Raw genomic sequence first — 15,175 nt, 5'->3', positions numbered from 1 at the left:
GCAAATATAACAGTTTCCTTTATATCTCAGAAGCTGCAGTTAAAAGTCCCCTGCAGTTACTAATTTGATCCCTTAAAGGTACAGTTCACCCCAAAATCTAAATCCTGTCATCATTTACTTCAATAGAACGGAAAATAAAATACTATGGAAGTCAATGGCTACCAGCATCAACTGTTTGGTTATCAACATAAAATATCTTCTTTTGTGTTAAACAGAATATGTGGCCTCATGAATATGCAAATTAGTCCCCGCCTCCACTCAATCCTGCTCCACTTTCACCCGGATGAATTTGCACATGGTTTGAAACTTGATTTTCACCACATAAAGCAAACTTCAAAAGCAGGATATCCAGAGGTCAACAAAGAGCAGATGCATTTTCTCAAGATGCTATTTCAGTTTACTTTTCTAGAACATTTTGTTAACCTATAAAACAGTCTGGAAATGCATCCGCTTCAAGTGCAATGCACTTCAAACAATGCCAGGAGAAAGCAGAATGCATATCTTCTCGACAAGCATAAAAGATATTACCGGTGCAAAAAAAAAAATCAATATCTTCACTTGGCAATAAAATCCATCGGCATGATGTCAAAATGCATGATAAATGCAAAAAAAGTGTGCTTATGAAACATGAAGTGACCTTAAACCTGGTAATACAAGCTGAACTCTAATAATTTCAAGGACTGATTACCTGTGAACAAAACTATGACCTTTGTCATGCTGTGATGCATGTTTTCAAACCTCTGTTATATCATGCAATATGTGGAACAAACTAGCTAATTAAACATACTTATCCAGCAAGACAATTTGCTTGGTCATAATTTAGCTTCCAACACTACACCAGAAATCATTTCTATAAAGCCTAATGAAAACTACAAGACAGAAGTTTATTGAATCGGTCTACCAACTAAAGGGTGCATTCGTTTTTTTTTTAAACCGAAATCGTACTTCATCTATGCTAAGCTTAACTTGGCACAAGATCTTTGCATACTTTCCAACATTCAAAGGCGTCAGAAGTTTGAAACACTTGGACACAAGACGTCTGGCATGATTTCTGCTCAACTCAACCAGTTACAGTTAATTAGCGAAAATCAATCATCTGTTGACAGATTCTTTCTTCTTTGAAAAGCAAAAGACATTGGCTCATTAATGATGAATGATTATCAAACTAGAGGTTCCTTAATAATATGCTGGAAAACCATATTTCCAGTGGTCCTATTATAGCAATAAAGCAGGGTGGGCTATGGATTTTCTGTTGTTTTGATGGTTCCTAAAAGAGCAGTGAACATTTGCACGGCTGCAGCATGATATAAATCAATGCAACAGGGCTGTTATCAACACTCTAGACTTGGGTGAAAAGATTTAACATGCACACAAACCCTCAGATATCATCATCATCACCACCATCAACACCATCATCATCATCATCAGGAAACACAAAAACCGGAATCTCACCTGCGCGTAATCTCTCTCCAGCGTGGCCTTTTTCTGGCTGTAGGTTCTGCAATTAGAAAGAAAAACACAGCGTAAAACTTTCAGACAACAATTAGCTTACATTTTAGTATTTTAGCACTTCCAGTTCCAGTTCCATCGACCTGAAGTCAATGGGTTTTTGGTTAAATGCTTGAAAAAATGTCTGTGTTTATCACAAGCTCAAGATATCTTCATCTTTTATTCTAAATCATAAAATATTTCAGTAAAACCCTTTGTGATTTTTAAAAGCTTTTACTTGTCACTAAAAAGGTAAACATGTATCTAAGAGAGTACAGAGGTTGTCGGGGAAATTAAACCACACCAAACATGTATAAACTCATCTACTCACTAGTGGCTTTCTCAGCCTCGTTGATCACATAATTGCAATCATGCAAACTATTCTAACTCATACTTTCGATAAAATGTTTTTAAATTAAGATTATTTAGGCTTCAAAATTCATTAAAGTTGAGTTCATGTTCATTTGTGAAGATGATGATTATTCTGAACAAAACGTGTAAGAATCATAAACCTTTGCTATGGTCACAGAGCTTATTTTCTGCATTAATCCAAAAACCAATGGAAAAATCACATTGATTTTTGTTTGTTTGCTGCAGCTCATTGACAAAAAAAAGAATATTCAACAAAGATTAAATACAGAACATTTTGCAGTAGATTTTGGAGCACTTATTGCTGTAACCTTACCATTTTAACTTACAATAAGCTACTGAAAAAAACATGAGTACATAGCCAACCAGTAGGATGTCTGGCCTAAATGGCATCACCTGAAAAGGAAAGTTGTTTTAGACCATTTTTGTGATTAGATAGATTTTTTTATCTTAAAGTGGTCATATGACATCGCTAAAAAGAGCATTATTTTGTGTATTTGGTGTAATGCAATGTGTTTATGTGGTTTAAGGTATAAAAACGCATTATTTTCCACATACTGTAGATTATTGGTGCTCCTCAATGCCCTGCCTTTCTGAAACGTGTCGATTTTTACAAAACTCATCGTTCTGAGAAGCGAGGTGTGCTCTGATTGGCCAGCTATCCAAAGCATTGAGATTGGCCGAATACCTCAAGCGTGTGACGGAAATGTTACCCCCCCTTACTGTATTGTGATGCAGTGTACCGGCGCGACGACACAAAAACAATAAAACCCATTATAAACGAGGCATTTGTTGCATCCAGTGGGGATATAATTACTGATTATAATGCCTTATACTGTCCTTTTAAACATTGCCATGTCTGCATTTGTGATCAGAGAAACGACAAACAACAAGCACTACTCTTCACTGCTCAAAACTCGAATTTGAGTCAGTAGCAAAAATGTACATACAGGCTGTGAGTCAGAAGCGCCAGACTGTCCTTGCAAAGTTGGAATTGCACCACTTTATAGAAACAGCCTTTGTGCAAGCGAGCATTGTAGGCTAACGTTACTCTTCCAGGTTCAGGAAATAGTCCTCCGTAAAATCCGTTGCACACACTCTAATATTTGTGTTGTACTGCTCTGGAACAGTGTTGTAAATGCAACTTAACCACTGATTTCTAGTTGTGTCCTCTTTTGGAAGCCCAAACAAAGTACTTTCACTTTCACAACGAAACACAGCGTCTCCAGGACATGGAGCTGGAGGCAGCAACAATATTACAGCGAGAATAATAGTTCCACCTTCTTTCATTGCGTGTACGTTTGGGCGGTGTTTTGCAAATCTTCCCACACCGTGACGTAGACGTGTGGGGGCGTGTTTAAATGAACCGTTTTAGGGGGCGTGGCAGAGTCTTAACTTTTATAAAGAATATCTCTTTGGTTTTGAGACTTTAGTCTAACTTCAGGGATCTTATCTATACATGAACAGCTTAAAACACTCCAAAGAGAAAGGAAAACTTGAAATCGCATCAAAGTAAATCCTACACCATTTTTTCAGTGCAGATTAGAATAACTTTCACAATAAGCCCAGAAATATGCATAAAGAATGCAAACAGGGTTGGTTTTGGTTTCATACTGAATTTAAATCATAACGCAAGATCAGGTCACAGTTGTGATTTTTGAAGTTCAAACTCTCAGAGAAGCAAGAGTTATTCCCCTCCCTCACACATCAGACCATGAGTTGGCTGTGGCTACGGTGTTTTTAACATTCTTCCTGGTATGACTGGTTTGCTTTTCGAGCCAGAGGGCAGGAGGAATCCAGACAGCTGATGGTTTGAGAGCAATGCATCTCCCTTCACAGCATTACAAAGGAGTACAGTCTGAGTCAAGATGACGAAAAACCATCAAGATACTGTTTTGTTTTGCTTTTCCTCCCTCCAATTCCTTTTCCCATAATCCCATCCCTTTGCTGCACCCTCTGATTTTAATTTCAAATCAGTTAAACTCATTGCACGTGTTTTCAAACTCACGGAGGAAGGTTGTAGTGGGGACTGCCCTATCCTATGGGTGCCGGTTCATGTTTATGGGATTAGTGCGTGTGCATATGTGGACTCTGTGACATTGCTTTTATGCAAGACAGGAATTTCCGCACCTCCCCCTCCCCGCAGAAATACTTCCAAATATGCAGAAAACCAAACTAAAGGACCCCTCTGTGGCCCGGACCAAGAGTCCTATCAAAACAGGCCGAGATGCTTACATAGCGCCACAGTTTATGGGGGAAGAGGTTTCATGTGGTATGTCGCACATGCTTGCTCATCGCTTTTCACTTTCCGAGGGTCTGTGGGCCAGCGAACACACCTAAGGTATTTTATCCCAGTTCACAGCTACTGTAAAGGCCTCTTTAAAGACGCCTTTATCTGCTGCACTATACAAAAATATCAATATTTGATATAAATCCCAGCGATATTCAAATTCAATTCAAATTTTACAGCAATAACAACAAATGTGCAAATTATTTTGGTAACACTTTCCTATACAGTTCCATTTGATAACATTAGTTAACTATATTAGATAACATGAACTAACAATGACAATTACTTCTAAAGCACTTAATAATGTTAATGTTATTTGCATTATTAAAATCAAATGTTGTCTCTGTTAATATTATTTAATGGACCTGAGCTGACATGAACTAACAGTGGTTTGTATGTTTATTAACTAACGTGAACAAAGATTAAAAATTACTGTAACAAATGTATTGTTCATTGTTAGTTAACATTATTTAAGTAACATACAACTAATAAGACCTTATTGTAAGGTGTTGCCATTATTATTGTAACACCATGCAGTAGCCAGGTTGTGTCTCAATCATCTCCCTAGTTCAGTATTTAGAGCACAGCCCAGGTAGCGGACCCTTTCTAGGGCCATCCCAGTGTCAAAATCAATCCAGTGCAATGACACCCTCACTCCCTAGAAATTCCCAGAATGCACGGGAAAAAAAAACACCGGAAATGTCTTTAAGTGCCACAAGCTGTCAGATAAATTTTTGAAGCCTTATTTTCTGTCTTTAAAAATAGATTCTGTTTGTAATTATCTTTCATCCCAAATGTGCATGAAAACTTAGAGTTGTTAGAAGATTATTAAAAAGTCTCTTTTTTATTTATATACATTTATGCATGCTCTAAAATTCTTCAATATTTATTTAACATTTAAAATGGCATTAAGCATGCATCATCTGTTTTGGTAAATTTGGAAAAGGAAGGACAAGTGCATAATTTTAGGCCATATTTTATTAATATTTACACACACACACACATGTTGGTGTTTGTGGTTTATGGGGACTCTCCATAGGCGTAATGGTTTTTATACTGAACAAACTGTGTGTGCTATTGCCCTACACCAACCCTACACCTAAACTTAGCCCTCACAGGAGACTTTGTGCATTTTTAGATTTTCAAAAAAACACCATTTAGTATGTTTTTTAAGCCTTTTGAATTACGGGGACATAGGCAGTGTCCTCATAAACCACCTTCATATTGTAATACCTCTGTCATACCCATGTCATTATACAAATTTGTGTCCTCATAAACCACATAAACGCACACACACACACACACACATTATATATATATTATTGAATAGTATTTTCTTGTAAAATGTACTCCAGTAATCTTTATTTAGAACTAGGGAGCAGGATGACTCACGGAACAGGAGTGTGTGTGGTCAAGAGGAGCGCTGTGAAAATGAAAATCATCTGGCTCTATGGGATGAAGAGCACCTGGTGCTAATTGTACTATCACTGGTTTCATAAGAGCATGAAGAGGTTGACCTCGAGGTCCAGTAAAGCGACACACAGCCGGGCCTGATGTCTGCCAGATCCCCTCCACTGAAACAACCTTCTTCTTGAACATCAAGGACACAAGCCAAACTATCAGGACATTTGCTTGTTTTGTCATTTTTCTGTAGTAAGAGCATCTGAGTGCTTTGCTGTCCTGCTAACTGTTTATTAGAGGGAAAAAGAGATGCATATAGCCTGTCGATATATACACAAGTGGCATCTATAAATGGAAACATGCAAGTGACAGACAGAGACACATTTGCACAAGAGCAGGTGTTACCACACATCCTCTTACTGCTGCAACAACACTCTTTGTTGCAAACATCAAGTCAACAAATTAATCTTTTACTCCTGTATCATAATCCTCAACACAACAATTTGCCACAGATTTCAGCTCAACAAGAAAGCTACATGTTTTTATTTTTTTTATTGCATGGACTTTTCTTGGAGGTCAACAAAAAATTGCATCACGTTTGGTGTGAATAGTGTTAATTATTGTTAACATTGCATTAATCTCACAATGCACTGCAAGCAGACGGGTCTGAAAGGATGGAAATATTAAACCAAGACTAGAATGGAAATAATAATATATTTATATATTATAATAATATACATACTGTAAATATTTCTATAAATATATTTACATATATTATTTTTTATACACTTTTGGCAAAGAATGCACAGTGTTGGTTGAATAACTGTCTTTTTTTACACTTTGCACAGGATATTAAGGTGATAACCACAAGTGCAGAGTGATAAGAGAAGGCGGCATACGGTGTCAAAGGGTTAACAGACTCCGTGTGTGGGGTGAGAGCTGGTTGCTACTAGACAGGAAGTACGATCCACAAGAAGAGGCTGCATTCAGACAGTGGAGCATGTGAACTCCAGATGTTTAACTCTTTGCCACGACTGACCTACATAGGAAACACCACAGTAAAGGTCAGAGGTCACTTGGCCTGAGGTCACGTCCTCTAATATGTCTCCTCTGTGAGCAACGAAGTCAAATGTGGTGTACACTACTGTTCAAGAGTTCTGGGTCAGTAAATTGTTTAGAAATTAATACTTTTTTCATTAAGGATGCATTACATTGATCAAAAATGACATGAAATATTTATAACTTCACAAAAAGATTTTATTCAAATCAATGCTGTTCTTTTGAATTTTCTATTCATCAAAGAATCCTGAAAAATGAAATATATCATGGTTTCCACAAAAACATGGAACTGCACAACTGTTATCAACACATATAATCATAATAAATGTTTCTTGAGCAGCAAATCAGCATATTAGAATGATTTCTGAAGGAACATGTGAAGCTGAAGACTGGAGTAATCATGCTGAAAATACAGCTTTACATCACAGAAAGAAATACAATTTTAAAGGGGTCATTTGATGCGATTTCAAGTTTTCCTTTCTCTTTGGAGTGTTTCAAGCTGTTCATATATAGATAAGATCCCTGAAGTTGCAAAGACTAAAGTCTCAAAACCAAAGAGATATTTTTTATAAAAGTTAAGACTCGACCACGCCCTCCTAAAACGGTTCATTTAAACACGCCCCCACACGTCTACGTCACGGTGTGGGAAGATTTGCAAAACAACGCCCAAACGTACCCGCAATGAAAGAAGGTGGACCTATTATTCTCGCTGTAATATTGTTGCTGACGCCGGCGCCGTGTCCTGGAGACGCTGTGTTTCGTTGTGAAAGTGAAAGTACTTTGTTTGGGCTTCCAAAAGAGGACACAACTAGAAATCAGTGGTTAAGTTACATTTACAACACTGTTCCAGAGCAGTACAACACAAATATTTGAGTGTGTGCAGCGCATTTTACGGAGGACTATTTCCTGAACCTGGAAGAGTAACGTTAGCCTACAATGCTCGCTTGCACAAAGGCTGTTTCTATAAAGTGGGGCAATTCCAACTTTGCAAGGACAGTCTGGCGCTTCTGACTCAGCCTGTATGGGCGTTTTCTTATTTAAAGAATTTGCCACTGACGATTCAAACGCGAGTTTTGAGCAGTATAGAGTAGTGCTTGTTGTTTGTCGTTTCTCCGTTCACAAATGCAGACATGGTAATGTTTGGTAACGGCAACACGACGCGTAAAAATACAGTCTAAGTCATTATAATCAGTAATTATGTCCCCACTGGATTCAACAAATGCCTCGTTTATAATGGGTTTTATTGTTTTAGTCTCGTTGCGCCGGGACACGGCATCACAGGGGCGTAACATTTTTGTCTCCCGCTTGAGGTATTCGGCCAATCACAACGCACTGGATAGCTGGTCAATCAGAGCACGACTCCCTTCTCAGAACAATGAGTTTTGTAAAAATGTACGCGTTTCAGAAAGGCGGGGCATAGAGGATAGGTGTTTTTTTAACCTTAAACCACATAAACACATTGCATTACACCAAATACACAAAATAATGTTCTTTTTAGCAACGTCACATGACCCCTTTAAAATGTATTAAAATATAAATTTGGTATTTTAAATTACAATTTTTTATTACAATATTATTTCTTTTCCACTTTTATTTATAGGATTTTCCACAAATTGCAAAATATCAAACACTTTGATATTTTGCGAACCCTCGCTGCCCTTGGGAAGACCCACCATACGAAGATTATTTCTCCTGGAACATCCCTCCAAATCCTCGCACTTGGCATTCAGATGCGTTACTCGGTCACTGAGCGACGTTATCAAATTTTCAAGTTATAGACCGTTATACGGTCACTATGATCTGACGAAGCTTGCTCCAGGTTTTTTATGGTACTAGTGTTGGCTTCGACCGAGACGACGTCATGTTTACAGCTTATGATAAATTCAAGAGTAGCCGCCGTGTTTAGGAGGCTAGTTTCAAGCCATGGAACAACAAAAAAAGTGGTTGTGCAGTTCAATATATGAGGAAATCTGCTACCTTCTCCGGGAGCAATCAAAAACACATTCTCAACGCGCGACAGCCTACTTCAACAGCATTTATTAATCTTAGTTAATATGAATTTCAACATTTACTAATGCATTATTAAAATCAAACGCTGTTTGAAAAACAAGTGACTTTTATACTTTTATTGCCATATTTAGTAATATTTGTGATTTATGTTTGTAATATCGATTATTTTCTCATCCAATTTTTTGAGGAGACACTGCCTCCCTTGCCTCCTCGGAGGAAACGCCCCTGATCCAGAGGAAGAGGAAATGGGGTAAGATAGGAGTCTGAGTCAATAATTACAGCAAACCTCAGAATGACTAATTACAGGGCAGCATCTCAGCCTGAGGACCAACAGGTCTGGGTGTCTGTCTACAGCTGGGAAAAGCCCAGCAGTGTCCTCGGAAACACTGTCAGTCCGGATTGAATGGCACTTCAATTATTAAATCAATACAGCAATGATTGCAATTAGAACTTGAATGCTATGTGCTAATTCGATCATTATATCTGGAAAGCAATCTTAACGATTCCTCTTGCAAGCATTGCTATTACTGCTGCTCGTTTCAACAAACCCCGAACACATTAAGTGTTAGACTTTAGCATGTAACTAGTCCCACAACCACCGACCAACCAACCAGAAATTCCTAAACACAGCAACACATTCGGAAAATTAAAATATCTAGTTAATTGTCATTCTTTTGACTTTAAGTGGACTTAGAAACAGAAATATTGAGCCACACTGTGTTTACTGCGAGCAGAAGTCTGGTGGGCAGAATGGCACTTTCTGCAGGGGTTGTTTAGTGCGGAAACACTCGAGGCAGACCAGAGGAATTTGAATGCCTAGAGTCAAGCTGTAAACCCAGGAATTTCCTACAAAACTACAAAAACACACAGCAATGCAGCCAATGCCATTTATCTTATAGGCAGAAGTTACAAGAGAAAGTCAAACACTAAATGAATAGCGTTTGTAAGAAACAAATCCCTCATTTAAACAAGTATCCAATATTCCTTTCGCCACTGAAGAGTCATCTTGCCTGAATCAGGGGAGAAATATGCACAGATCAAGCACTGTTTGCAAGCCAAAATGGTTCTAAACAAATATGTGGGTGGATTTTGATGAGAGACAACAACAGGGGATGGACTTTTTCACTGGAGGAAGCATTGTTATGGACTCATATTTCGGTCTTAATGATGGATTTGTTTATTACAAACATGCAGCTGGAGTGGTGTGGATTATTGTGATGTTTTTATCAGTTGTTTGGACTCTTGTTCTGACGGCACCCATTCACTGCAGAGGATCACCAATGGATGTAATGATAAATTTGGTGGACTGAGAGTGAGTACATTTTCAGCAAATGTTCTTTTTTTGGGTGAACTATTCCTTTAAGCATGACTTAAGTTTCTAAAAATGTTTTGGGAGACACTGTAACACAGATTGCAGTTGTTTATACAAATTTGCTAAATGACAAATTGCTTCCAAAGAAGAAATAATACAACAGTCATAAACACTGTAAAAACATACAGATGGGAGAGTGACGTGTGTGTGTGTGTGTGTTCAGTCATAAACAGATAAAACTAATCCAGAGGTCAGTAAACTTTAGATGACACAGTTTCCAAGAAAGATAATGTGAACTATTTCTGTCCTAATATAAAAAATGCATCATAACTATCCACTTCCACTTTCCATTTGTTTTATCCAAAGCACTTAAAAAAAACAAAGTCTGGTCTTTAAATATGGCTCATGTCCCTCCTTCAAATGTATTTTTTTTCCACCCGTTTAATCATCTAGAGGGGAAAATAGAGCATTTGTCCACTTAGTAAGAAACATGATTTAAGGGATCATTCATGTCTGGATCACAAACAGGCCAGGATGATACACAGTACTTTAATTCAAAAGTTCAAGGTTAAAGGGTCAAAATCCCTAACTCCAAGCATGAGAACCAGAAATTGTGATGCTTGACTTGAACATCACTAACAAGAACAAGAGAACAGGAGAATTAAATCCAGAGAATAAAAAAACTAAGTACAAGAACAGGCCAAGACGAAAGGATGGAGAGACTCAGAGATGAGATAAGAGAATCGATGGGCATTAGGAGGAGCGTTTTCGATCTAATTAAGCATGTCAGAGATGTCTGAGCTATTGGTGAGAGGAGAGGAAGAGGTCAGAGAGGTCAAGGCCTTGTGTTTCACTTCCAGCTTTTCCAATTAGTGGTTGTTTGGGTGTGAGATGGCCAAGTGTGTGTGTGTGTGTGTTTCTGATGTGACATCCTCTAGGTGAATCTCACAAAACCTTTAAAGAACATGTCTGAGTAATATTACACTCCAAAATCAAAAAGACAGAAATATTTTTCTTAAAGAAAATTAAGCCTATTTTGAGGAACATTAAGATTTTCTTAAAGTTCGGGGTCGACAAGATTTTAATGTTTTTTTTCTGCTCACCACGGCTGCATTTATTTGATCAAATATACAGCAATTGTGAAATAATATTACAATTCAAAATAACTGTTTTCGATTATAATACATTTTAAAATGTAATTTATTATTGTGATGCAAAGCTGAATTTTCAGCATCATTACTCCAGTCTTCAGTCGTGTCACATGATCCTTCAGAAATCATACTAATATACTGATTTCTATGATTTCCTGCTTAGGAAACAATATAGTTATCAGTGTTGATGAAAACATTTTTGCCGCATCATATTTTTGTGGAAGACATAAGATTTTTTTCTACATTTAATGATGAAAATAAAGTCCAAAGATTTTTTGGAAACATTATCAAAATCTTAACTGTAATGTTTTTGGTCAATTGTAAGCATCCTTGCTGAATAAAAGTGTTCAAAAAATCTTACTGACTTATCTTACTTTTAAACGGTAGCGTACATTATGACGTTACATTCATGACAATACAGCACACTTTTCCTAAAACTCAAGAAATATTACACAAATAGTAAAATATTTATATGCAAGGGATCATTTAATTGAAAATTACTGCATCACAGTAAAACGTCTGAAAAACGTCACTTGAGATTCAGATAGAGAGGTTCAAATGTCTTATGCATTACAGTAGAAAGAATTTGAGGGGAAATGACTAATACAAAAAATCCTCAAATTGGCTAAATTTTCTTAACGCAAAACTTTATTTTAGTGTAAACTGTGACCTGCACATGACTGTGGAGCATGTGTAAAGCATTCCACTTTGAAGCATTTGGCTCGCTTGCTCTCTTTAAGAATTCATAAACATGTACGGTTGAATTTGCTTATGAACGCTGTGTTTGTGTGGGAGAACATGACTCTGTATTAAAGTGAGCATGAGAGAATGTGAACTCCAGGGAGACAGCTCTCCTCCTTTCTTTATCAGCACCTCCTGCTCTCACATGCCTCCTCAAATTCCTTCATCCCCTTCTGAAAAACACCCATCATAATCTATAACATCACACACTAGCCCACTTTTCACATCCGAATCTGTTTTGCTCGCCTCACGTGTTGTAAAGCCTCCATCCTCACGGCACGGTCTGAAATCTCCAGGAATTTGTGCTGTTTTTCTTCCCAGATCACAGTCATCTGCTTTTTTCCACACTAAACACTCACGAGCAAGCACACACACATCCCTCCAGATCATCTCCAGGACAGAAGGCATGTCTGGGCCTCTCGCTCCTATTGTTCTACCGCTCTAAAGACATCAGGGAAAGTGCTATAATACAGATTCATGGTGCTAGCTAAGGCAAGAATCACTATTACTACTTCTCATAACAACGTTTAGGGATTTGAACCCTCATGACGACTAAAATAAACATCATTAAAGCACTATAAAAATAATATCTACAACTTGTATGCTATACAGGTGTTCTGAATTCATTTAATCGCTTCGTGGCAAAACGAAAGACATATACTTGTGGTAAAAACAATAATATTATGAAATATTATTGCAATTTAAAATAACTGTTTTCTATTTGAATACCTTTTAAAATGTAATTTATTCCTGTGATCAAAGCTGAATTTTCAGCATCATTACTCCAGTCTTCAGTGTCACATGATCCTTCAGAAATCAGTATAATATGCTGATTTGCTGCTCAAGAAACATTTCTGACTATTATCTATGTTGAAAACAATTGCGCTGCTTAATATTTAAGACAACTGAATGTTGCAAAACATTTGTCATCATTTTAAAAGCATCATAAAAGTAATATATACAACTTGCTTGCTACATTAGTCTTCTGAATTCATATAATTGCTTTGTGTGAGGAACAGACCTAATTAATAAACATTTTCCTCTGATTAATACTTAAAGGGATAGTTCACCCAAAAACTCTTTTTTGCGCATGCAATGAAGGTGGCCAAATCACCAATAGACCCCATTAACTTTCATTGTAAGGAGAAAAAAACAAACATTATAACTTTCTTTTATTGTCTTTCTGTAGATGAAAGAATGTCATACAGGTGACATGAGAGGAAGTAAATGACAGAAGTTTCCTAAAACGATCACTTTAATTTCATGTCCGCCTAGACCAACCTGAAGCATTCACACTACGCATCATTTATTGTCCACGTGTGACGCAGATCGAGGCTCGAGCTGGTCTGAAGTCAGCGAGCAGATGCGTTTCGGTGTTTGAGAATGCTGTTGAAAGAATGAAAAGGCTTTTCATGAAATACCTCTCTGATCAAATTAGCCTTGAGATTCAGGAGGCAGGCCGACTCAATTTCATTAAAGCCTTTGAGAGTCGTGGGCTTGTGTGTGTGACGATGGTTGTAAGAAAAGCTCATTCATTAAAGAATGATGGAGAGCATGATTTCTGTGCATTTGGATGATAGAGTTAACGCTCAGGTCAGATCGGATTCAGAAAACCCTGTGAGAACCCAACATAAGAGCCTACAACAACCCAATTTTACATCAGTGTATATGTCACCGTTTAGCTATTTTTACCGGGAATTCAAAGCAAAAATGGCTTCTATATTAAATAATAATTTAATAATGTATGTGTTTTAAATAATCCAGTAAATTAAACAGTAAAACATACATAATTTCAATATTTTGCATGATTATTTACTTTGTATTAGGAACTGTCTTAAACATTTATTATTAATAATTCATATTAATTATTAATTGATAATAATGGTCATATCAAATGCCTTTTTCATAAGGTTTTCCTGGCCTTGATTAAGGACAGACATTATTCCATGGCTCTTCACGCTCTCAAATATAAATAACATTAAGCAGGCCTGCACACTCATAGTGTTTTCTAGAAAAACAGTAGAGTCGGCATACTGCCTCGCGGGTTCACAATGAAACAAAGACTCAGAAAGCACAAGAGAAACCGATCCAGCCAGAAGAGTCTTGATGGAACTCATTATGTGTCTCATACACAAAGCGGCTCCCTCAAAGCAACTATTTCTCCTCGTCTGCTTTGCTTTTTCCATCTGCTCCATCCATCAGTTTCTGAAACAACAACTCTTTAATATCACTCAGGATTCCTCATCTATTTCCCACAATCCCTCAGCTCCCTCCCATGTCTTCCTGTCGGCAGTATCAGGGCATCTCTGATTTAGATACAGTCGCTCAACCGCTGCCCTCTGCAAATAATTTATCATTTAATAGGAGAGGTGTGTTATTTAGGGCTGAACAAGAAAGAAAAAAATAAAAATGAAATCGCAATAAGGCTTAGCGTGATTATCAGATCGCAAAGGGTGTGATGTATTTAAATAATGTGTGTTTCAGAGTGATGCACTGCATGGTGTTCATTTACACATCAGCATCCCATGATCCAGTGTTTCAGATCAGCTCAGTAATTCTGCACCACTTGAACTCATATTTACATGTGCTTATAATGCGCATTTGAAAATGCAAAATAGGACTTCACCTGAGCCATATTCCATGCCAGTGACTGGAATATCTTCAAGTTGGATTTTTTCACCAATAGACAATAACTCAGATCAGCTTAGCAACCAACCAGAACCATTCCTGTTGGCAGAATTGTACAGGAAGTTCCCTCAACACAGTTAATGCAAGTAACTCAAACGCTCACATCAGTGTCTGTGCATATATGCAAACAAGTGAGCAACAGTGGAAATAAAAACACAGACAGCAGAGCCCTTCATGTTTGAAATTATTACTGACTCCAGCATTCTGGTCTGTAGGAGTCAGCAGCACTTCCAAAAATACACTATGAACTCACCGCCAAACATATCTGACAGTGTGAGTGTGACTGTTCTGAAGTTCTATGGTAATAACATATCTGCTCACGCAGCCGTCCCCTCGTCCTGTCTGAGAGATTACGGTCAGAGCATTAGTGGGCCAGTAGGTAAACAGGAAGATCAAACTCACAAGAGCAGCTCAATCAATGGGGCTCTTTGACTCCTGGCCGAGACATCGATTTATCCCTCTAGACCACCTTGAGAATGTTTGTCAGCAAGAGTCAGATGAAGAAACAAAGAACCGAGGACAGAGACCAGATCTATGGATGTATTTCACATTGAGAGAGCGAATAAAGTCCATAAAGTCACTTTTAAATGCACGCAAACATAATATATGACACCATGAGATTTCATGTTGCAACAGATTATTCCGAGTTCACACGGCACGATTTTT

The 15,175-nt window shown here is 37.6% G+C and overlaps 1 protein-coding gene across 3 annotated transcripts in view; it reads right to left on the bottom strand.

Moving 5' to 3' along the window:
• LOC306888561 (F-BAR and double SH3 domains protein 2-like) overlaps positions 1-15,175 on the bottom strand; it is an 81,688-nt gene that overhangs the window by 59,306 nt on the left and 7,207 nt on the right. For all 3 annotated transcript variants that reach the window (XM_079446939.1, XM_079446940.1, XM_079446941.1), the window contains exon 3: positions 1,453-1,498. In XM_079446939.1, coding sequence (XP_079303065.1) covers positions 1,453-1,498 — 46 coding nt within the window. The remainder of the gene's footprint in view (positions 1-1,452; positions 1,499-15,175) is intronic.

This window comes from Barbus barbus (assembly GCF_936440315.1).
Source record: "Barbus barbus genome assembly, chromosome: 22".
Lineage (NCBI taxonomy): Eukaryota > Metazoa > Chordata > Actinopteri > Cypriniformes > Cyprinidae > Barbus > Barbus barbus.
Note: the sequence above shows the minus strand (reverse complement) of the source record. Positions and strands in the feature narration are given on the sequence as shown.